Here is a 23,301-nt window from a genome sequence, read left to right on the forward strand (position 1 = left end):
ACAGCACTCATTCTAGACATTCTAGAACGGAGATCCTGAGCTTGAAGTTCTCGGCTAGGAGACTTTGTAAAGAGTCACTTTCTTTCTGAGGAAAGAGCCAATGTGGTCTTTGGAGCCTGGCTCACCCTGCCCACTCCTGAGCCCCCAAGAAGATTCTAGTCTTTTCCCAACACCAAAGCCCTTAGACAAGGGAGCGCCGAGCCCAATGCCCTGTATACCCAGGAGCAGAGCTTTGGAGGGAGGGCCTGTCCCCTGGGAACTGATGTAGAGGCCCCACTGCATACAGTGCCAGAGCCCACATCAGAAACCAGAGAGGGCAACAACTTACAAAGGCCACATGGCACTCGTGGTCATCTAGCAGGTCCAGGGTCTGGTCCCAGTTGTGTCTCAGCCCCAGGACAGAAGAACCAAGAGAAGCAGGACTGAATCCCTCCCTCCCTCGCAACACACACACACACACACACACACACACACACACACACACACTGGGGCCTCACCCGTGACCATGAGGACCAAAGACACTCTGCTGGCGACTCTACTGGCCCAACTAGGCAGCCCCACTCAGGTCAGCTGGACCCTAGCAGACACCAAGGAGGGTCGGTAATAATTTTGAGAGCCACAGGCTTCCCGGTGGGGCAGCAGGCAGGGCAGACCAAAAGCAGGCTCCTGTCCCTCAGCCAGGCTGGGCCACAGCCTCAGGACACACTGTGGAAGGCAGGGCTGAGGGACATCCAAGGAAAGGTTTGCCCAGGCCCGTGCTCCCCTAGCGAGCCTGGGACCATGCTCCTTCCCTGAGTCTGATGATGGTGCAGCCCCGATGCCATGGCCCTGCCCACAGCCCGGGCCTGGGAGGTGCTGGCTACTGAAAGGGTCTTATTGGAGAACCATGTATAAATGTTTGCTCCTCTGGAAAAGAGAAGTATTTGAGAATAAAGCCCAGGGCTTTCAAGGTTGTACATGGCAAAGTCCAGAGCCTGAGCCACAAAGGGCACTCGGAAAGTGAATTAATGAATGAGTGAATGAATGGATGCATCTTCCCATTCTAATATCCCACTGAAGGATCAATGGAGGACTTTATACAACAGCATTTTGGCCACACACACATTCTCTCCACTGTGATCATCACTTGAGTCTTAAAACCATGCTTAAGGCTGGGGACAGTGGCACAGGCCTTGTAATCCGAGTTCCTGGGAGGCTGTGACAAGAGAACCGCAGGTCTGCGGTCAGCCTCAACAACTTCTAATCAACAAGACCCTATTTGAAAATAAAAAGTGAAAAAAGGCTGGGGGTATAGCTCGAAGGGAGAATGCACCTGGGTTCAACCCCCAATATCAAAAAGAAAAAAGAAAAACAATGCTTGGTGACAACATGCTCAGAATTCTACCCAGGAATCCAAGCTGGGGTCTCTGCAAACATCTATTCACCTTCTTCTAACAACAGAATCTCCCAATACTCATCTTAAGCTACCTCAGTGCTAATTTTCTGGAGATATATATATATATATATATATCATTCAACAAAAAAAAATCTGTATCTACAGTGTATGAAACAAAAGAGGATTTCAAAGCCCATTAACTCACAGAGATGGTATGTTACTGGGAGAATATGGGCTGTATAATTAAAACAATTTAAATCCGATTATAAAAAGACAGTAGGCTTTACTGCCTGCCACCATCTCACTAATGGAAAGAAAACCAATATCTTACAGTTTTTTCAAATTACCGTAAAATTATGAATTAGAACACACGTACCACCGCTTGACTGCTCCGTGTTACAGATAAGAAGCAGCATTCCTTGCGGGAAAGCTATCATCAGCTCAGAACTCTGCAGGGCATATGCAGCAGTGGCTGGTGGCCAAGGCCCCTGACTTGACAAGGAGGTGGTCCCCAGGCCAGCCAGTGTGAGGAGTGTGCTCCCTCGAGACCCAGTGTTGGAGTTATGGTTCCTGGCTCCCCACATCCTCTCTCCACTGAACCACAGAGCCCCGCGTCTAGTGAGCAAGAACCATCCCAGGAAAAGAAATGGACCAAATGACAGCTCACAGGCCAAGCAGGGACCCCTCCTTGTGGAGCTAAAGTGCAGTTCAGTCTGAACTGGGAGGGTCAATCTGCAGCTGAGATGAAGGAAATGAAGGGCAATAGAGGCCCCACTGGCCAGGCACCTGCTGGGAGGGAAGAGGCCACGCAGCCACGCCTGGCCCTCAGCATCCCATCACCATCATCAAGGGCTGCCATTGATTGGCTGGTCCTGGCTGAACTTAGCTCCACCCAGGAAGCTGTCCACACCAGTGCCTGGGCCCCAGCCAGGCTTCCCAGCCGGGCTCTCTAGCCAGAGCCTGGGCTCTGATGCTTGTCTCAGTCTCCTGAGGCCAAGAGCTGGGTCTAGCACAGTGGCTGGGAAAAGGCCCAACCCGGGGAGACATGTGAGCAGGGAATGAATGGGCACCTACTGTATGCATGGCCTATATATGCACCATTCTTTCAGACTCTGAAAATGAATGTTCAGATAAGCATGATGGTACATGCCTGTAATCCCAGTACATGGAAGGCTGAGACAAGAAGATTGCAAGTTTTTTGGTTTTTTGTTTTGGTTTGGTTTGGTTTGGGTTTTTTTGTTGTTGTTGTTTTCTTTGCAGTAGTGAGGATGAAACCCAGGGACATTCTACCTCCGAGCTACATCCTCAGTCCTATTTCTTATTCTTTATTTTGAAACAGGGTCTCACTGAGTTGCAAAGGGCCTCACTAAGTAGCTGAGGCTGTCCTTGAACCGCGATCCTCCGGTCTCAGCCTCCCAAATGCTGGGATTACAAGCATGCACCACCATACTCAGCTAAAGATCTCAAATTTGAAATCAACCTCTGCAATTTAGCAAGGTTCACAACAACTTAGCCAGACCTTGTTTCCAAATAAAATATTTTTTTAAAAATAGGGCTGGGGTGTAGCTCGGAGATAGAATGCTCCTGGGTTCAATCTCCAGCAGAAAGAAAGAAAGAAAGAAAGAAAGAAAGAAAGAAAGAAAGAAAGAAAGAAAGAAAGAAAGAAAGAAAGAAAGAAAGAAATTTCAAGGTAGATGGGGGTATTCCCATACAGATGAGGAAACATAAGGGAATGCTCCATGCACTGGATCACGCAGCCAATAAGGCAGAGGAGGGATCCAGCCAGCCAGAGGACTGTCTCATGTCAGAGATCCCTGGGGAACCTCCTGCGGTCTATCTGCCCACACAGTCCTGCATGTGCCCTGGGATGGGCTAAAAGCTGGGGGAGGATCCAGGATGAGCAAGAGCCGGTTGTTCATCCTCCAAGTCCCTGACAGTCCCTCCAAGTCAGGCAACGCCACCACATGCCAGGGCGAGGCTGGGGCAGACACCCACATCAGCCTCTTTACAGGCCAAAGCACACTTGAAGAATGTGATTTCCATACTGGAAGGTCCTCTCCTCACACCTCAAATTCCTCATATGCCTGGCAGAATTTGAGTCTCCTGACAAATTCTGTGGCCCCCATCACCTTCTCTCTGCCAGCCTTTTGACCTGCAGGTGTAACAGCCATACCTCACCTCTGCCCAACAGGGACCTCTGCTGAAGCCAGGTAAAAGCCCACCCGGCGGGGCACACTGGTACACACCTGGGGTCCCAGTACTTGGGAGGCTGAAACAGGAGGATCACAGGTTCAAGGTCAGCACATAGTAACTTAGACCCTATTTCAAATTAAAAAAAAAATTAATGGCTGGGGGTATAGCCCAAATGTGGAACATCCCTGGGTTTAGTCCCCAGTCACACACACACACACACACACACACACACACACCCCTCACCCAACTTCACACACACACACACACACACACACACACACACACCTACCTCACCCAACTTGAATACAATCAAAATACATTATATGTATGTATAAAATTGTCACAAAACAGCCATTATTTTATACAGCTAAAATGCACTTATAATAATAACAACAATAACAAAAAGAACCTACCCAGCCAAGCTGCTGGGCAAACTCAAAACATCTTGGGAGGGACCCTCAGGCACTGGGCAGTGGGGAGTGAGCTGGTGGGTAAAGTAGCCCACTCTCTTCACCTGAATGGACAATCCCAGAGGCACTATACACAGCTCCTTGGAGGGCCCCAACAAGAAGGAGCCCCATCGCCCATGGCCAAAGCCAGAGCGGACTGGCTTCCCTCCTGCCCTGATGCACATTTCCTAGGGCTTCCCAGAAGTGTCCCAGCACCACTGGCTCAGGCTCTAGCCTTTGTCTCTGGTCCAGCTCAGGTGGAGGGCCCCCAACCGCGATGTCCTATACAATGCAGGTGTTCAGCCAGGCATGACGGTGCACACCTGTAATCCCAGTACTTGGGAGGCTGAGACAGGAGGACCAAAGATTCACAGCCATCCCGGGGACAGCAACTTAGTGAGGCCCTCCACAACTTACAGAGACCCTATTTCAAAATAAAAAAGGCTGGGGACATAGCTCAGAGGGAAAGTGCCTCTGGGTTCAATCCCCAGTATCAAAATAAACAAACAAAATCCAGATGTCCTTGTCAGGTGAGAGGGACTGAGAGAGGCCTGGCCTGGGTGGGGAGAAGCAGCCACACCTCACCCCTAGGAGGAGAGAAAAGAGAAGCCCGGGACTGCCGGATCTACCACCAGGCTTTGGGTAAAGTCCGGGCTGTGGTGGGGCCAGGAGTCACCCCCAGAAGAGCCAGGCAGCCTGCCCCTCCCACAGCCCAGGGCCCAGGCAGCTGTCAGTAGAGGAGACTGGCTTGCTCTGTGTCCTATGAGCATGGCTGAGCCCACTCCAGATCCCTCTGCCCAAAGCACAGTGGCCTGCAAGGGTGGTAGGGAGGGAGCCGACTTTCCCAGTGGGTGCCCCATCCCCAGGGGCTTCCCCCCTCATAGCCCCAGCTGTGTAGCTCTGAGCTCTGTGGCCCACAGCCTGCACCCCCTGCTGCCCAAGGAGCTCATTCCCTGGCCCCGGGGCCATTTCTGCTAGTCACTCAGAGAGGAAGGCTGGGCCCCTGCAGACCCGGCTATCAGCCCTGCCTCCTCTTCCTCGGCCCAGTAACCCTTGACAGCTGGCTGTCACCACGGATCCTCTGTGGCCCACATCTGAGCCTGGCTTCAGCCATCCATCCCCACCTGCTTCCCTTTCTCCACCTGGCCAATCCACACACAAATGCACTAAAGACTCAGCCCAGGAACTGCTTCTTCCAGGAAACCTGCCCTGGTCACCCCCAAGCCTAGGCCAGGCTAGGCGCCACCACTGTGCTCCCCGGCCCCTGGGCAGGCTTGTTCTCTCATGGCAGATGATATTCTCGTGGCCCTAGCTGCCCTGGGCAAGGTCTGTCTCTCAGCCCCAGCCACTTCACACCCATGAAGAGACTCCCATTCTTCCTGGACTACTACACCTGCTTTCTCCAGCTGAAAAAAATCACCTCAAAGGGATTAAGTCCAGTAAACCATAACTGATAAAGTCAGGACCCGTTGCACCCACCCCTGCCCCAGGTAGGACTTGTGGGCTGGCTCCGAGCACCACCTGGGAAATGTCCATGAGGCTTCTGCAGTACAAGGGGTCCAGAGTCCTGAGATTTGGTGAGATGCACACAAGACAGCACATACGGACAGAAATGGCGTGCAGCCTGCGAGGTGCAGAGACGCACCAGCACAATTCTCGCTGATGCCACCAGGTGCCCCACAGTGCCGGGTGGTGGCCCAGTGTCAAGCCACAGAGCAGGGTAGAGAGTGGGGCCAACCTGCTGAACACTGCTGAGGTCAGTAAAGGCAGCTCAGACCCCTCTGAGCCAAAGGGGTGATTCCTCACAGAGGGGTCTGAGCTGTCCTTATTGACCTCAGCAGTTTGCCTTCCAAAGCCAACCTTCTGGAAGGCAGGAGTGAGGCTGACCAAGCACTAATCTGCCTGGACTTTAAAGGAGTCCACACTTAGAATAATCACAACCAATTGCAAAAGCACCAGGTGGGGGTGTCTGATGCATCCTCTTTTTCTTGGGAAAAGGTCCCAGGGCCTAAGAACTAGAGGCTCTTCCAAGAGCCATGGAGCGAGGCAATGCTGACAGCCAGCGTCCACTTGGGCTTCCTGAGTATCAGAACAAGCAATGATCATCCCCACCCCTCTGCACTGGTCATCAAGAGATAATATCACGAGGACAATAGCCTTGGGTCCTCTTTACCGAGCACCTCCTTGGCGCCAGCCTACGCTAAGTCCCCCATGGTCATGACGTTCTTTAGTACTTAAGACAACCAATTCGGGGAGGCACCATTACCCCATCGACGGGCAAGAAAGCTGAGGATCTACAGGCAAGTCCCTGGTTAACATCCCCCGGAGGCACGGTGTATTAAGAGGCACAGTGACAGAAAGGGAACATCATGGCTTGGCTAAGGACTGTCCCCCAGGAAAGCCTGTGTGTTGGCAACGCATCAATGTTCAGACGTGAATGTTCAGCAATGTTCAATGCACAATGTTCGGAGAAGTCATGAAGGCTGGGTTCATCCATGGATTAATCCACTGATAGATTCAGAATTTGAATGGATTTACCAGATGGTAACTACACACTGGTGGGGTGGAGCTGGAACTGGAGGAGGTAGGTCTCTGGGGGGTCTGGGGACTGTATCTGTCCCCAGTTCCTTCCCCACCCCTCATTCTGCTTCCCAGCTGCTCTGAACTGCTCTTGTCTGCCACAGCCTGACACCATGATGTTTCTGCCTTGGAGCCAGCCGACTGTGGAATGAACTTCTGAAACCATAAGCCAAATAAGCCCCTCCTCCTAAGTTGTTTGCATCAGGTATTTTGTTCAGTGATGATAAAGTTGACTAACACAGGGATGTCGACAAGAGAATGAGGTAAACATAACCAGGCCACAGGATACGTTGCCTAAAAATTCTTTGAGAGGCATGCTAACAACTTTTAAATGTTTAAAGGCTATGGGGTAGAGACAACCTCAACTCAGTATAAATATCTGCCAGAGATGAGAATCACCCATCCTCAAGTTGGGTGTGGTGGTGCACACTTGTAATCCAGTGCTGGGGAGGCTGAGACATGAGGATTTCAGGTTCAAAGCCAGCCTCAGTAATTTAGTGAAACCCTCTGCAACTAACAAGACCACGTTTCCAAATAAAAAAATCAAAAAATGGGCCTAGGGGTATATCCCAGAGGTAGAAGTTCCCTGGGTTCAACCCCCGATACCAAAAAAAAAAAATTACCGGTCCTCAAACCAGGCATGATGGCGCACACCTGCAATCCCAGTACCTGGGAGGCTGAACAGAAGCATCACAGGTTTGAGGGCAGCTTCGGCAACTTTGTGAGACCCTATTTCAAACTAAAAAATAAAATAGGGCTGAGGATATAGAAGGGGCCTGGGTTTAATCCCTAGCACCACAAAAAAATAAAAAAGAAGAAAAAAAAAAACCACCTATCCTCAGAGGTACACAGGTCTTCAGCTCCAAAGATCTTCTTGTCCAAATGCCTGATTTGGGAAATCCAAGCACTGAGGCCCTGAATAAATCTGTGTCTGGCCAGACCTAGCCCCAGGTTAGGGTAACCATGGCCCTTCCCCTCCTATATTAGCCAGCTAGAGCTGCCAAAACAGCCTCCAACTGTGAAGGCCTTTACCAGATGCCCAAGAGAATCCTTGAGCTGGGACTCAGGTTCTCACCAGAGCTGGCCCCTTCAGCCATCCTGGGCCAGCTCCAGTTTGGGGTACTGTGGGGAGAGACCCACCCTCAGAGCTTTACACTGGACACTGAAAACCTGTAGAACCAGGGAAGTCCACAGGGTTGTTTTTGTTTTTGTTTTTGTTTTGTACTGGGGTTCCTGGAAGCCCTTCTATATCCAGGCTACACAGTCCCAGACCTATTTTTTTTTTTTTTTTTGAAACAGGGTCTCTTAAGCCAGCGCGGCTGGCTTCAAACCTGCGTGATCCTCCTGTCTCCGCCTCCCAAGCACGGGGATTACAAGCGTGCACCACCACGCCCGGTCGTCCACAGGGTTTTGTGGACCACCGGAGTCCTATAGGAGAGGTGAGCAAGGGCAGGTACCCTGGGAGCTGCCTGAGGCTAAGGAGGCGCAGCATTTGCTGCCTGCAGCCAGGGCAGAGAAGACAGCCTGAGTCCTAGAGCTGAGCCAAGTCAGAACCACTTCATGACATGGTGACAGCCACCTGAGAGGGGGCCCAGCCCAGAGCTCAGGCCAGGGTGCAGTCCCCTCCCTAGACACATACCTCTGGGTGCTCAGATGTGAAGACAGAAGGAAGCCTACAGCCCCAGCCCAGGAGCAGAGCCAGGCAAGGCCCCAGTGCCCACCTTCGCAGTGATCAGGACAGCCACTTCAGAGAGCAGGAGAGCCATCCGGGCCAGGCCGAGGAGCCCACTTCACACACAGCAAGGCTGGGGCTCAGAGAGGAGACGTGATGTTACCTTCTCAAGACCACTTCTCCAGACTATACTCGAACCCAGACCTGCCCAATCCCTTTCCACCAAATAGAGCAAGGTAAGGCCAGGCTGGCCAGGTTCTCGCCACTCTGCACCTGCAGCAGACAAGGCTGAGATAGATGAAAACACCACACAGTGACAGGCTGCAGGTGCCCTGAGCCCGGCCTGCACAGATGGCTCTGAACAGCCTCCATATGAGACACGTCGTCAGTACCAACCTCCTTCACGGCTCTTCTTAGACACCAGAAAGGCCAGGGCTCAATTCCAAGCCACAGGCCTCAGCTGCCTTCGGGGAGAAGGGGCTACAGGAGCCTGACTGCACACGTGATCATGCAGCCCAGGAGGGCAGGGAGTGTGGAGGTCAAGAGCCCCCTTGGGGACCACCGAGGCTAGTGATCTAATGATCATGCGTTCTCTTTTCCGCAGAAGCTGCCCCATGCCTGGCCCTTGGCTAGGTACCTTAGTGCACTTCCTCAACTCCTCAAGCTGGCTTCTGTGTTTTCATCCCCATTTGAGGGGGAGAGGGATGAGAGGGTCAGGGATGGGAGCCCTGGTATGTGGGAGGGACCACAGCAAAGTTCCGAACACTGTTCAGCTCCTGGACATCGCTGTGGGTCCTCAAGCAGGGAGTGGGGCAGGGCCAGAAGCTCAGCTGGGAACAGGTGCAGGGCCAGGGGAAGGTACAGAGATGGGGAGATGCAGCTACCAGGCCTGGCTGCCTCAGCTTGGCAAAGGCTGGTGGGAAGTAGAAGGACTGTCAAGACAGGGCTCTATGTCCCAGGTCTGGCTAAACGTCGATGACAACGAGGCTGAAACCATCCTGGGCCCCTGCCGGCAACTCCAAGCTTCACCTCTGGAAGCCTGCCACACCCATGGCCTGGGCAGAAGAGAGAATTCTTGGTCTTTCTTTTCCTAGCCACAGCCATCAGCCAAGAAACTGACTATTTAAGGGCCAGGAAGAAGGACTCGGAGAACCCAGAGGATGGGATATATTGGACCCAGACCCAGTCACCTTCCTGGACCCATCAGGCAGGTCGGTATCCAATCTTGCTAATTCACCAATGCATTATCTATCCTAACACAGCTTGCGGTTTTGTTCTGGGAACACTTTATATCTACTCTCTTGGCTTTTTTTTTTTTCAAAAATACAATATATCATCATTAACTACACTCACCAACCCTGTGCAACAGATCTCTGGAACTTACTCCTCCTGTCTAACTGTAATTACACATTCTTAGACCAACATTTTCCAGTCTCTCCCCACCCCAAAGCACCCAGCCTCTTTAGCTAACTGCTTTGGAAACACTTAGCTCCAGGCTCTTGAGAGCTGAGCCTGGCTGGGCCCTCGTTTAGACAGCACAGGTTGGTAGACAGGTGGGAGCCAGGCGAGGCTGAGGACTCAGGCCTACTGACTCCACACCATACCAGAGGGAGGCCTAGGGGCTTGGACCAGAAAATGAGTACGCGAAGGGAATTGGGAGAAACAATACGACCCAACTAGGATGCAATACCTAACTAAAATGGTTATTTATATTGTTTCATAATTGCTATTATTTTAATGAGTCACCAAGGAAATAGGAAAACTCTTGACATGAATAGAAAGTAGGCACCTGTGTTGTTCAGCAAATATATCCAGTTCTCCCCAACTCTAGGAACATAGCAGGACCTTGCTTCCTGGACACCTCGTGACTGGCTATGGCTACCTGACAAGTTTGGGCCAATGACTGGCTCGGAAGCAGGAGAGAGGCCAGGTGTGGTGGTGCACACTTGTAATCCCTGTACTTGGGAGGCTGAAAAAAGAGGATCGCAGGTTTGATGATAGCCTTAGCAACTTAGCAAGGTCCTCAGCAACTTAGTGAAACCCTGTTTCCAAATAAAAGAGGGTGTAGCTCAGAGGTAGGATGTAGCTGAAGGTGTAGCTCAGAGATAGGATGCCCTGAGTTCAATCCCCAGTACAGAAGCAAAAAAGATATGGGTCACATTCAGACTGAGCCCCCTAAAGAGTTCTCATCCCCTGTGGCCCAACAACTGGCAATGATCCGAGGGAGTGCCCATGAGGGGGCAAGTTCCCAGCTGAGCATGATTCACATGCAGTATGAGCAAAAACTAAACTGCTGTTGTGTTAAAACAGTGAGATTACAGGTGATAACGTAGCACAGCTTAGCCATCCCCTACTGATAAGAGGGAATCAGAACAAAACCAAAGGCTAGGGACAAATGGGCATAGACCTAGCCAGAAGATCCAAAAAGAATCATACCCAGGGACCTGGTTGAGCTAGGAATGTCTGAGAAGAAGCCAGGCGTGGTGGCACACGCAGCATCTCTGGCAGTAGCCCCCGAGGGACCAGGCAGACACCCTCCATGGGGCACAGGGCAGCCTCTGAGGGCAATACAGCAAGAATGACCCCAACGAGGGTGCCAGGTGGGCATGATGGGAGGATCAGAAGAATCTTACAAGCAGGAAAGTAGGTGTGAGTCTGTGCGGTGGCCCAAGCTTAGAGCCTAGGTATTCCAATGGCAGATGTTCCAAGAATACTGCTGAATACAGGAATTACCTGGGCCCAGGGGAGGAGGTCAGGTGAGGCCTCTAGAGGCAGCTCTGAAGAGTGGAAACACAGCTACACATCCCAAGTGACTCTACACAAGAGGATGCCACCCAGTAAGCAAGAGCGTGGCAAGCCGTGCAGAAGGCTGTGGAGGTAGACGGGCCGTGGAGGGTGGCAGCACACTGTGGCTACCAGGACACAGACAGCTGTGCCAGTGTGATAACAGAATCATGGCCCACAAAGGCAACCATGTCCTGCCCCCCAGAACTGTGGATGTGTTAAGCTACATGATAAAGGAAAATTAAGGTGGCACAGAACTAAGGTTGCAAATGAACTGACCTTAAAGTAGGGAGGTCACTCTGTGTATTAGGTAGCTTTTATGTCACTGTGACCAAAATGCCAGTGATGAGAGCAATTTAAAGGAGGAACGGTTTATTTGGGCTCATGTTTTTAGAGGTTCAGTGCATAGTCCCCTGCCTCCAAGGCAGAAATATCATGAGGTCGGGGCACATGGTGGGTGAAAGCTGCTCAGCAACCCAGAAACAAAAAGAGCAAGAGAGGAAGGGACCAGGGACAGATACAGTCCCCAGGACCACGCCCCCAGGGACCCACCTCCTCAGCCACAACCCACTCGCCTACAGTTACCACCCAGTGAGTCCACTCAAAATATTGCTCCATCAATGGAATTATCTGCAGATGAGGTTAGAGCCCTGATCTTTGAACATTTCTGTATTGCCAACACATGAGCTTTTCTGGGAGGTACATTCCATGTCCACACTGTAGCATCCTGGGTTATCAAGGTGGGCTCAATACAATCATGGGGGCTCTTGGAAGAAGGGAGAAGAGTGAGAGAAGGAGACACCACGGGAGAAAGAGCCGACCCACCATTGCAGGCTTTGCAGACGGAGAAAGGCTCCATCTGAGCTGAGGAGTTCTACAGCCCCTGCAAGCTGAAAAAGACCCAGAAATGACTCTTTCCTGAGTCTCCAGAAGAAATCAACTCGCCAATATATTGCTTTTAGCTCAGTGAGACCCACATCAGGCTTCTGACCTGCAGAACCATAAGCTAATACATCTATGTTGTTTTAACCAACTAAATTTGGAGCAAAATGTGTGCCAAGAGAAAAGTAATACGGCTGAGTGGATGGAGTGATGGCAGTAGTCCTCAAGGCATCTTAAGATGACACGAACATGACACTTAGGAGGCCCTGACAGTGTCTCAGTGCAGCTGCCAGCGGGCCTGGAGGACATGGCCCCGATAACCCCATCATTCTGACTGGAGGTGAAAGAAGACACCAGAGGTCAGGGAGGGAGACCCGCTAACAAGATGCCCAGATGCCAGCATGGCCAGTGAGGGGCAAGGGTGGCCACCGAGGAGATGACCAATATAGCTGACCAATACCTTTAGAAATGGATGTCAGCAAGATCGCTACGTTTTCTTTATTTCTGTCTTCCTTCCTTTTTTTTTTTTTTTTTTTTTTTTTGGTAGTAAGAGTGAACCCAAGGGCATTCTACCTCCAAGTTACACCCCCAGATCTATTATATTCTAAAATAAGGAAGGTCTAAGTTGCGGAAGAGAGTTTTGCTAATTTGCTGAAGCTGGCCTCGAATGAAATCCTCCTGTTTCAGCCTCCCAAGTACTACAGGCATATGCCACTAAAGCCAGCTCTCCTTTTTTCTTTTATCTCGTTATTTCATCCTGTGAACAACTTTTACCTTTGCCTCCTTTTGTTCTTATGTATGTGGTGCTGGGGTCGAACTTAAGGCCTCACGCATACTAAGCAAGCACTCAACCACTAAACTATACCCCTAGTACTTTACTTGTCTTCTTAAAACATTTTTGTGCTTATGGTAGCTAAGCCTCATTTTTTTTTTTTGCCTCTTCCTTAAATTGTTATCCTTCCACACAATGACAGATATATCTACAACATAACCAATAATTCACATCTTTTACTCTGAGTAAAAGATAATACTGTGAAAAGAGAAGACTTGTGTTCGGCCAGTTATTTTATGCATTTATATAATCTCCTACTCTAGCAGACACTTTAACACAATATGAGTTTTTTTATTTAACAAATTAGTATCTCTTCTTGTATCTCTACAAGGCAAATTTTCAGACTTATTATGAATATGGACTTGGCCAGCTAAATCTATGATGCAACATTTAGAAATGTAAATGTCCTCCCTCTATTATCATTTACTAACTCCAAATCTTCATTAAATACATATTTTATTAAACGTGATCCTTTTTTTTTTTTTTTGCAGTACTGGGGCTGGAACCCAGGGGCAACTACCTCCGAGCTACACCCCCAGCCCTATATTTTATTCTTTATTTTGAAACAGGGTCTCACTGAGTTGCAAAGGGCCTCACTAAGTAGCTCATCGAACCAGGATCCTCCTGTCTCAGCCTCCTGAATGCTGGGATTACAAGTGTGCACCACCATGCTCGGCTCCATCCTTTTATATAAACTGACCAACTGTCCTAAAAAGTAGTGTTTGTGAGGAGCTTGTACAAAACTAGTCTGAAGAAATTAGATGAATGAGTATCAGCACATCCAGATAGAATTTCTTCTATCTTCTTCGGAAATACTAAATTTTGCACACCTCAAAATACATGTCTCATTTCTTAAAAACATGTTTTGCACATTGGAAAATATGCAAAGTCACTAAAAACAACGTTTAGGCACCATAGCTGTAATCCCAGCCACTGGGGAGACTGAGGCAGAGGGATCACAAGTTCAAGGCCAGCCTAGGCAACTGAGCAAGTCCCTGTCTCAAAATAGGTTGTGGGTGTAACTCAGTGATAAAACACTTGCCTGGGATGTGTGAGGCTCTGGGTTCATCCCTTAGAACTGCAAGAAAAACAAAAGTAATGTTCACAAATAATTTATAGTGGTTTCAGAAAAGCCAGCGATATGGTCAATCCAAAAATAAGGATATATAAATGAACAAAATGGAAGCTCTCTGCATTCATAAAAATACAGTGGGAGAAAAAAGACAAGAAGGAAATAACAGTGCTAGAATTCATGACAATTTTGCTCTGCTCCCTGGTACTTTTCTGCACCTTTCACGTTTTATATAATGAGCATGTACTAGGCTCTTTCTTTCTTACGTTTTTAAAGTAACACATGCTCATTGTAGCAATGCATTTCTTTTATAATTGGGGGGGGGCGGAAGCAAAAGCTAAAAATGAAAAGGTCACTTACAGTCCTCTCTCAAGGAATTCACCAGCTTAAGAAATGATGTAGCTGAAAATATCAACAGTCTTAAGAGAAGCTGAGATGCATTCACAGTTGGGTCAGGGAACAAGAGGAAATTAGTGTTTGCTGAACACCTACCGGAGGCCTTATATAGAGTTTATACATGTCTCATTTCATTTAATCTCCCAATAATTCCATGAGGTGGGTACTACAATTAATCCCTTTTAAAAGATCTGGAAACAGCTCAGTTCAGGGCCAACACTCTCCTAGAGTCAAGTGGAGAGTGGCAAGCAGGACTTCAGCTAGATTTCTTTGGGGCTCCAGTGACCAAACTCTTATCCGTGCTGACTCTGCCTCTCACACCCAAACAGGGCATCATCACTCCAATCCCAGGTCCATTGGAAGTTCCCTAAGGGCTTGTCTAGTCTAAAGTAGAGACTGAGCCCCATTCCTGCCCCTTCCACCAAACTGTGCCCACCGCCCACGTCCTTCCGTAGTAAATGTTCAGGTCCAGGACATCAAGAAGGGGTCAAGCCACGGATGGACAAGCATCCCACAAAACACAGCCATGGAAGGACACTCAGTGAGCAACAACCTGCTCACCAAGACCCAAGCAAAGGAGCAGAGATTGCTGCATGCTGCTCTGTCATTCCCAAAGGCCCTCTAGGGGCTGTTCCTCCTACCTGTAGGCATCCAAGGTCTAGGCAAGGTTGTAGGATAACAATGTAGATTTCTGCCTGGGCAACTCAGAAGGTAGAAGCACATGCCAGCCTTACCCACCCTCTGGGAAGCAGGCAGCCTAGCAACAACACCTGGCCAGTGTCCCTCTCTACCTAGACAACTGTCAGCCCGCAGAATCCAGCTCCCGAGCTCCAGACGTGCAGAAACACTCACTCATATACCCTTCTGGGGCTGTGTCTGCCTGCCACCATTGGAGACTGACACGCTTGAGTTATGCAAATATACTGAGAGCAGAAAATCAAGGTCTCAACCAGAGAAGATCCCTGGTTGGAGCCTTTCTCTCCAGTACAAAGTTGGCATTTGGATTTGAATGCTAAATAGTTCATAACTATTTTTTTTTTGCTTGCATGGTGTTGTTTAAATTGTTTCATTAATTGACAATGGTTAAAAATCAAATTTTATGCTAAAAAAGCAATTCTACAATATTATGATTTTTTACTCCCAAATGGCACAGTCAATTAAAGCTGTGTGGCCGTGGTTCCTTTTGACAGAGATGGTCTCTCCAGCAGACCAGCTACGTAGTCCATCCATGTACCTGCCCATGTAAGAACATCAACTTCAGTCCCTGGGGAACTGCTGGTGGGATTGATGGGCATCGTTAGGGGGCAAAATAAATGAGCATGGGACACTCAACACTGTAGAGAGGGATCTGACAAAAAAGAAGCAAAGAATGTCAACAGAAGTACAAAAATCTGATATGGACCACAGGCAGGGGTCCTCCAAGGCTGGGTCTTGCAAGAACCTGGCATGAAGGCACACACAAAGAAGTCTGGGAGCAGAGGGCATCTGGAGACTACTGGTGGGACCGGAAGGCAGGAGCTCCTCTTTCCCATACCTAATTGGAAATCAGACAACTGATATTTTCAAAGACAGTTCCCATTATAGGCAAAGCCAGACCGACCCCTCTGACCACCACCTCAAAACAGCACTTGGGACTTCAAATGTGTACAGCCACCTCAGGACAGCATTGGACCTTCAGGTTCAGGGCTAGGCAGTCCCTTCCTCAAGAGCTGGTCATTATGTCTCCACTGCTGCACCCAAGAACAGGAGACCCTCAAAAGACCTCTCTCTGGAAGGAACACCTCCACAGCATGGCTCTGACCTCCTGGACCACACCCATCGCTGTGGACCTCCTGGACCACACCCATCGCTGTGTCCCTATTCTTGAAGATGCCAGGAGACTGGCAGCCATGACAGGAGGAATACTCTGGACACAGCTTCTGGAGAAGAAATTGCTGGCTAGCAGGACACCCTCACCATGCCGCCCTCCTCCTTCCTGCCGCCAGTGCCCTGACAGTTCCTCTAGCAAAGAATCCCTCCCTCCTGGACCTCCAGCTGCGCCCCTCCATCCTCAGCACTCTGGGGGCGCTGACCCCAAAGTCCAGCGTGGTTGTGGGGACCAAGACAAAGGAGTGAAAAAGGGGCCAAACCTGGGCAGGCGGCAGGGACAGAGACAGCCTTATTCCCGGATCAGGAAGCTGCAGGGGCGTGGGGGAGGAGCCGGCTTCCACAGCAGCCAGCCAGGATGGCTGGGAGGAAGCAGGAGATGAAAAAGCAGAGGGAGCTGCTGTCGCTAATGCCCTCGCAGCTGCGCACCTGTTGCTGTGGCCGCCAGAGACAGCCGCTGCGAAGCACCGCGGCCCAGGCGCAGCTAGGATTTCCCTGCAACCGGACCTGGCCCAGCTCGGCTCCTTTCGTGGGCAAACAGCGCCCACCTCCGGCCCAGGATACGGCGCCTCCGCTCGCCTAACGATCAGCCACCGAGGAACCCGCTGCTGGAGACCAGAAGAGAGAGCTGAGAAGCGGGGGCGGGGCCGAGGCACTGAGGAGCCGCTAAACTTGGCGCCAGCCAGGCTGTGATCCGAAGAAGGCAGAGTAGGCTCTGGCCGCAGAGCGCTCACCGATTCGAGGCGAGAAAGACACCGGCCCAGCCAGCTCAGAAAAAGGACACGCGACACGAGTACCCGGCACGCAGACACGCCCACCCACAACTCGCAAGCAACAAAGACCGCGGGAGCCACAAGCCTGTGCAGCCGACGCTAGGCGCACACTCGCGCCCACCGAGCAGGAGAGGAGCCGCACAGCCCGGCGCGGGGCCCAAAAGCTCCAGCTCCCAGCACAGAGCGGCCCTGTCGCCGCTGCCTCGCAGGCCCCGGAGGGCAGGCCCCGCAAGGGGCACCGCACTGCTGCGCCGCCGCACAGGCACACCCCGGAGCCGTGGGCACCGCGACCACTCACCTTCCTGCACCGCCTGGAACGGGTTGTTGGCCTCGATGACCTTGATGGAGTAGGTGATCTTCTCGCTCTGCAGGATGTCATCGTTGAGGCTCAGGTCGGACACAGCCAGCTGGAACACCCTGTCGTCCTTGGCTGCGTTTTCCTCGAAGATGGCACCTGGAAGAGAGGAGGGGTCAGGACCAGGCATGGAGAAGAACCCAGCTTCCTTCTGCCCTCCGATCTGTGCTGGGGTTTCCTCTAGGCGCGATAATTTAGTGGTCCCACATAAGCCATACCGGATATGCTCCCCAGACCCAGTGCACACGTGCACACAGTTGACATGAGCCACACATGAACCTCCCACATGTTGCCACCAGGTTACACACACGTGTCCCAGCCATGCCCCTTACTGTTGACTGAGCCAAGCTGAGGTCGCTTGAAGCAGCCCTCCACGTCTCCTAAGTCACATCCTAGGAAGTTCCCGGTAGAGGGACTTGCCTCCCCCACCCCAATCCCAGTTTGGAATGGCTCCTTTCCCTGGCCCGGCCCGTGGAGCTGAGCTGAGCCAAGCAGGTCCACAGTTGCCTTTTAGAGCCAAGGGGCTTCTTCAGACCTAGGGCCTTGGATGGCCGTGACACTACGGCCTGGTGCCCCTGTCACGAGTGCATGTGGCAGGTAGAGGGGAGGGGATTGTCTCCTAGACCTCCTCCACCTTCCAGTTTAGCAGTGCTCAGCGTCCCAAAGGGGGCCACTCTTGAAAGGCCCTTCCAGAACCGCGGACAGTTCCTCCAGGACGCCCTGACTGTTGCCCTGTGCTCGCACATCTCTGCCTTAGCCCACCCTGCGCTTGCGGCTGCAATCCATCCTACTCCAGAAGCCTGGCCCTGCAGCCTGGGCAGCTCCAGGGTCCCAACCCCCACCCCACCCACCTCTCCAGAGCCCGAGGGTCGCTGAGCTCCCAGGGCTTGGCCTGATGATCCCCAGAGCTGAGAACAGAGTGGGCAGAGGGAGGCTCAGCTCCTGGGTCCTCTCTACCTCCCGAAGCCGCAGTGCTGACAGCAGACTCGAGACCCGCGCCCGCTCCAGGCAGGAAGCGGATTCGGCCCGAACCCTGCGGGGGGGGGGGGGGGGGGGGGCGTTGCAGTTCTCCAAGCCCTGACGACCCTGGACACTCCTCCTCACCAGCCCATCGTCCCCACCTTCTCACGCCTCCCAGCCCCCAGTTTCTCTGTGCTCTCTGGTCTTTCCCAACTTCCGGAAAGGCAACTGCGGAGGGGCTCCCCCAAAGCCACCGCCATCAGCCCCTCTACCTGGCCCAACTTCCCGGGATTCCAGCCGTGCTGCTCCCAACTCCCGCCCACTCCCCCTCCGCGCCCCTTCCTCCTGGCTCTCTGTCTGCTCTCCGGGTTCTCTCCCTCCATCCCTCTCTTCCCGCCCAGCGCCCCCCACCCCTGTTGCCTACGCTGCTTCTTCGCTGGAACCAACATCCAGGCCGTATGTTGGCTCCCAAGACTTGGGCCAGCCAAAACTCCAAGACTGTCCAGGATTGGGCTGCAGTCACCACATCCAGACACACACACACGGCCACACACACAGAGGGATGCACACGCACCAGGGAGACAGGCAGACACGGTTCACTCTAACAGGCTCTCAAATGGCCCCACATACCCCAACGCCCTCTCTCAGTGACACCAACACGGTCCAGGTGCACACACAGCGACACACGCCGACATCACCCATCCACGGTCACACATGGTTCCGGTCGGGCCTCTTTGATCTTGCCCAGCCAACTTGGCGAGCCCCCGGCCCAGCCCGCCCCTCGGTCCGGGGGCTCCGGGCTGCACCGGAGGGCCCAGCCGGCCGACAGCCCCGCCGGGGGCGCGGGTGTCGACTTGCGTCCACCCCGGTGTCCCCGCAGCCGCGGCCCTAAGTGTCGGCAGAGGCCCGCGCGGAGACCGGAGCCCGGGGAACCGAGGAGCCGCGGCAAAGCGGCGGGGCTGGTGCTCAGCTCCTCCGCGGGGCGGCGCGGGGCGGCCCTTCGGGAGAGCACTGCCAGCCGAGCCCCTGCGCCGGGGAACCGCCAAGTTTGGACGCCACGCGCCCCCGCTCCGCCGGGGCCCCCACCCAGCCTCCACCCGGCCGCCCGCCGCGCTCACCGATGTGGATGATGGAGTCGGCCCGCACCGTAACGCACTGGCATATCCAGGGGAGAAGCCACAGCGTCAGCGCTTCCATGTCCCCCGGGCGCGCGGCTCATCCGCCCGGGCCCGGGGCGAGGCCGAGGGCAGCGCGGAGCCGGGAGGCGCCGGTCCCGGTGCAGTCCCGGGCCGCTCCCCGGGAGAGCCGAGCCCGCCGTGCGTCTCCCCCGCGCCCGCCCCGCGCCCTGCGCCCTGCGCCCTGCGCCCGCCCAGCCCAGCCCAGCCCGCGATGGGCTCCCGCGCCGGCTCCGGCGGCGGATGCGGCGGCGCTGGCAGCCCCAGCCCAGGCCGGCGCGGCGGGGGCGGCCCGCGGCGGGGGCGGCTCGCGCGGCTCCGGGGGCGGCAGAGGCGGCGGCGGCGGCTCCGGGATCGCTGTGTGTCTGAGCCCCGCGAGGAGCGAACTGCGGAGGACGCCCCCTCCCCTCCCCCGCCCCTCGCGCTCCCCCTCCCCTCCCTGCCGCCTCCCTCCCCCCGCCCTCCTCTCCACCACGTGACTGCGGAGCCTCAGCCTCGCCGCGCGGCGCCCTCCGCTCGCAGCTCGCAGGGGGCGCCGGTGCTCGGGCCGGGGGAGGCTGGCTGCCCCGCGCCGCGGCCGGGACCATCCAGGGCTGCGGAGCGCAGAGACGTGGCGGGCCGGGCCCCGCTTCCCAGGTTCGCCGGGGAAGGGAGGATGGAGGAGGCACCGCTGCCTACTGCCCTCGGGGGTCTCGGAGCGCGCCAGCCGCCGAGCCCCGCCGCTCGGACCCGAGCCCACAGCCCCCCGCGGAGCCGGACACTGGACCCGGGTAGCCTGGAGAGAGACGGGGCGGGGCGCCGAGCCAGACTCGGAGACGTACGGGGGCTCGGAGACCGGCTTGAACCCTAGCTGGCCGCGCGGACCCCGGCGGGCGCCCATCCCCCGCCCGCGGGCGGTGCGCTCAGCCCGGAGTCCAGCAGGAGGCTCGGACTCTGAAGCCCAATTCATGGCCGGAAACCGGCGCAGCCGTGACCGCGGCGCCTGGACGTGAGGAGCCTTCCAAGCGGCCGCCGGGCTCCACACCGACCCGGCACCGAGCCTTCACGCGGGAGCCCACTCGCAGCGGCGGGAGCGCGGCGGGTCCCCTCCGCCTCCCGGTGCACGCCTCCGGTGCACGCCGAGCATAGCGTTAAGCTGTTGAGGGATCCAGCCCAGCCGGGAAAGACAAGCGGGGCGCACACTCCCCTCCCCCAGGTCTCAGTTGGACCCAGCTCCACGTGACACACCCAAGATTTGGGGAAACAGCTGAGCGCTCCCAGACCCGGGTTCAGTGGACCCGGGCCTGGGAGCTCCTGGCAGAGCCTCGTAGACCGGTTGCCAGAGCTGTGCGTCAGGCTGCGCACCCAGGTCAAGGGACCCGGAGAGGCTGGGTTCAGCCGTACTCAGAGCTGAGCGCAGTGGAAAAGGCAGACACCGAAGAGGTCCTAAAAAGATGTGGGGAGCACTTTGAATGAGCTATGCCTGCAGAGGCGGGTCCTGGGCCCTGACCCAGCCTGGGAGGATGGCTTCCTGGAGGAGGTGACAGCTCCAAGGCTGAGTGGAGGTTACCAAGGGAAAAGGAAGAGGGGCTTCCAGGCATTGAGCGCTGGTGAGTCAGGGCAAGAAAAAAAGAAGTGTGTGTGTGTGTGTGTGTGTGTGTGTGTGTGTGTGTGTGTGTGTTTCCCAAGCTGCCAGCCAGAGTAGTCATTGGCAAATTTTACTTTGGAAAGGTTGGGAGGCAGCTGTGCGCACGGGGCCAGCAGAGACATGAGAGCTGTCTGCTCCAAACAAAGGCAGCCTGGTGCCCAAAAGTAACCGGGCTGCTGAAGTGTCCAGAACCCCATGGGCAGGTGGTGGCTTCCAGGAGGAGGGTGTCAATGGGCTGGAGAGGAAAATGACCACACCCACGGGAGGCTGGGCTGCCTAAGTGTGAGTCCAAAGTCGCTTCCTCAAGAAACCTGTCTTGGGAGCCTCCAGTAATGAACTCAGCTGATCTGAACCTCCAACCTTTCCCTCCAGTTATTTCTGCAAAATCACCCCATCCACTGGCTGATAAGTTGTAGAGAGAAAGGAAATAAAGGATAAATTTCGCTGGGCACAGAAGTGCACACTTGTAATCCCAGTACTTGGGAAGCTGAAACAAGAGGATCAAAGGCTTGAGGCCAGCCTCAGCAATTCAGGGAGGCCCTCCACAACTTAGACCCTGTTTCAAAATAAAAAATGAAATATAGAGCTAGGGGTGTAGCTCGGAGGTAATATGCCCCTGGGGTCAATCCCCAGTACCATAAAAAAGATAAATTTTATAACAATTTGGTTCCTATGGGAACTGTCTCCATCTCAGAAGATGCTGGGCATATTTGCCCAGTGGGGCCTAAACCTGAGATTAAGAGCTACAAGTAGCCGGGCGTGGTGGCGCACGCTTGTAATCCCCGTGCTTGGGAGGCAGAGACAGAAGGATCGCGCAGGTTCGAAGCCAGCCGCGCGCACTGGCTTAGGAGACCCTGTTTCCAAATATAAAAAAATGTAAAAAGAGGTCTGGGAGTGTAGCCCAGAGGAAGAAGGGCTTCCAGGAACCCCAGTACCACCAAAAAAAAAAAAGAGCTACAAGTAAGGGACCCCACCACCCCACCCTGTATGGGTCCCTCAGTGTGTTAGCAAAGTGGGCATGTGATGTGGCCAGTTGGAAGTTCTTCTCAGTGCATGCTTTGCTAGGCAGAGGTGAATGATTGCTGAAGAATAAGCCTCAACATCCGTTTCCAATATTAAAAAAAAAAAAACAGGTTTCTACCAAATTCAACTTTGGATGATGAAGTCACTATGGTTTGGGGCCTGAGAGTCACGACTCAAAGTGGAGCCCACCAGAAGGCTGTTGGCCCAGAGCAACTTCCCCTCCAGCTCCCAGGCGGTGGTGTCCTTCCACCCCCGAACATCCAGCCCCTGATGCGGATCCTCAGAACCCACCTTCTAGCCAGGCCAGCTTTCCTAGCCAGACTTAAAAACCCTGGAGACCTTTGCCTAGCCACTAGGGGGGGGGGGGGCTCTAGGTGGCTGTCATTTCTTTTGAAACTGGGGGGCATGACTTAACCCAAGACTCTGGTGACAGACCCAGGAGTCGGCGCTCATGGTTTGCTCCTCACTACACAAAGGTGTATTCACAGGAATGGAAATCAAATCAATCAGTCCTTCTTTTGCAGACCATAGCCAGCTTTTTCTAAAGGCCTCTCCAATTACGTGGATCCTAACTATGTTTATTTAGCACTTACAACAGCATGCTGGCACCATGCTCAGCACCTTACACCTCACCTAGGAAATGGGATTCTCATTTTACACACAAGGAAAACAAAGAAGGGCACAACCATCAGGAATTTCTACTGACGGACCACAGGAAGCAGTTTGCCACAAGAGCTGCAGATGAAATGTCAAGACAGGGAGAAGCCATCGTGGGGGAGCCACTTGAGAGCCATAATCATTGAGAGCTAAGGCTTGGTCATTCCAGAAATGTAAGCATCTTTCTCCATCACCTTCTTGCTCGCTCCAGACAATAAGGGGACTAAGGAAGAGCTAGCTGGAATCCTGGCCATCCCAAAGACTGTCACCCTGGCTCAGCCTGAGGAGCCACCTGCCCAGTGTAGACCATCATGGCCCATGAAAATTACTGTGTCCTCCTTCTCCTTCTCTCCTCAGTGCAGAGCCCACTAGGGCTTATTTTATTTTATTTTATTTTGTACTGGGGGTGAAGCCAGAGACATTCTACCTCTGAGCTACATCCCCAGGCCGTGTGTGTGTGTGTGTGTGTGTGTGTGTGTGTGTGTGTGTGTGTGTGTTTTATTGAGGATTGAACCCAAAAGCATTCTAATTTTGAGCTACATCCCCAAACCTATTTCTTTTTTTCAGAAACAGAGTCTTGCTAGGTTATTAACGGTCTCACTACTTGCTGAGGCTATGGGATTACAAGCA

At 53.5% G+C, this 23,301-nt stretch overlaps 1 protein-coding gene across 1 annotated transcript in view; it reads right to left on the reverse strand.

The window, feature by feature from the left end:
- The window catches only part of GRID1 (glutamate ionotropic receptor delta type subunit 1), a gene marked incomplete at both ends in the record, with an annotated part of 769,462 nt that extends 750,076 nt beyond the window's left edge, over window positions 1-19,386 (reverse strand). Inside the window, 2 exons of the mRNA XM_080695056.1 lie at window positions 17,173-17,328; window positions 19,308-19,386. Of these exons, the coding sequence (XP_080551182.1) occupies window positions 17,173-17,328; window positions 19,308-19,386 (235 nt within the window). The remainder of the gene's footprint in view (window positions 1-17,172; window positions 17,329-19,307) is intronic.
- Between the last annotated feature and the right edge of the window lie 3,915 nt (window positions 19,387-23,301).

This window comes from Muscardinus avellanarius, assembly GCF_963383645.1.
Source record: "Muscardinus avellanarius genome assembly, chromosome: 4".
In the NCBI taxonomy this organism is placed as follows: Eukaryota; Metazoa; Chordata; class Mammalia; order Rodentia; family Gliridae; genus Muscardinus; species Muscardinus avellanarius.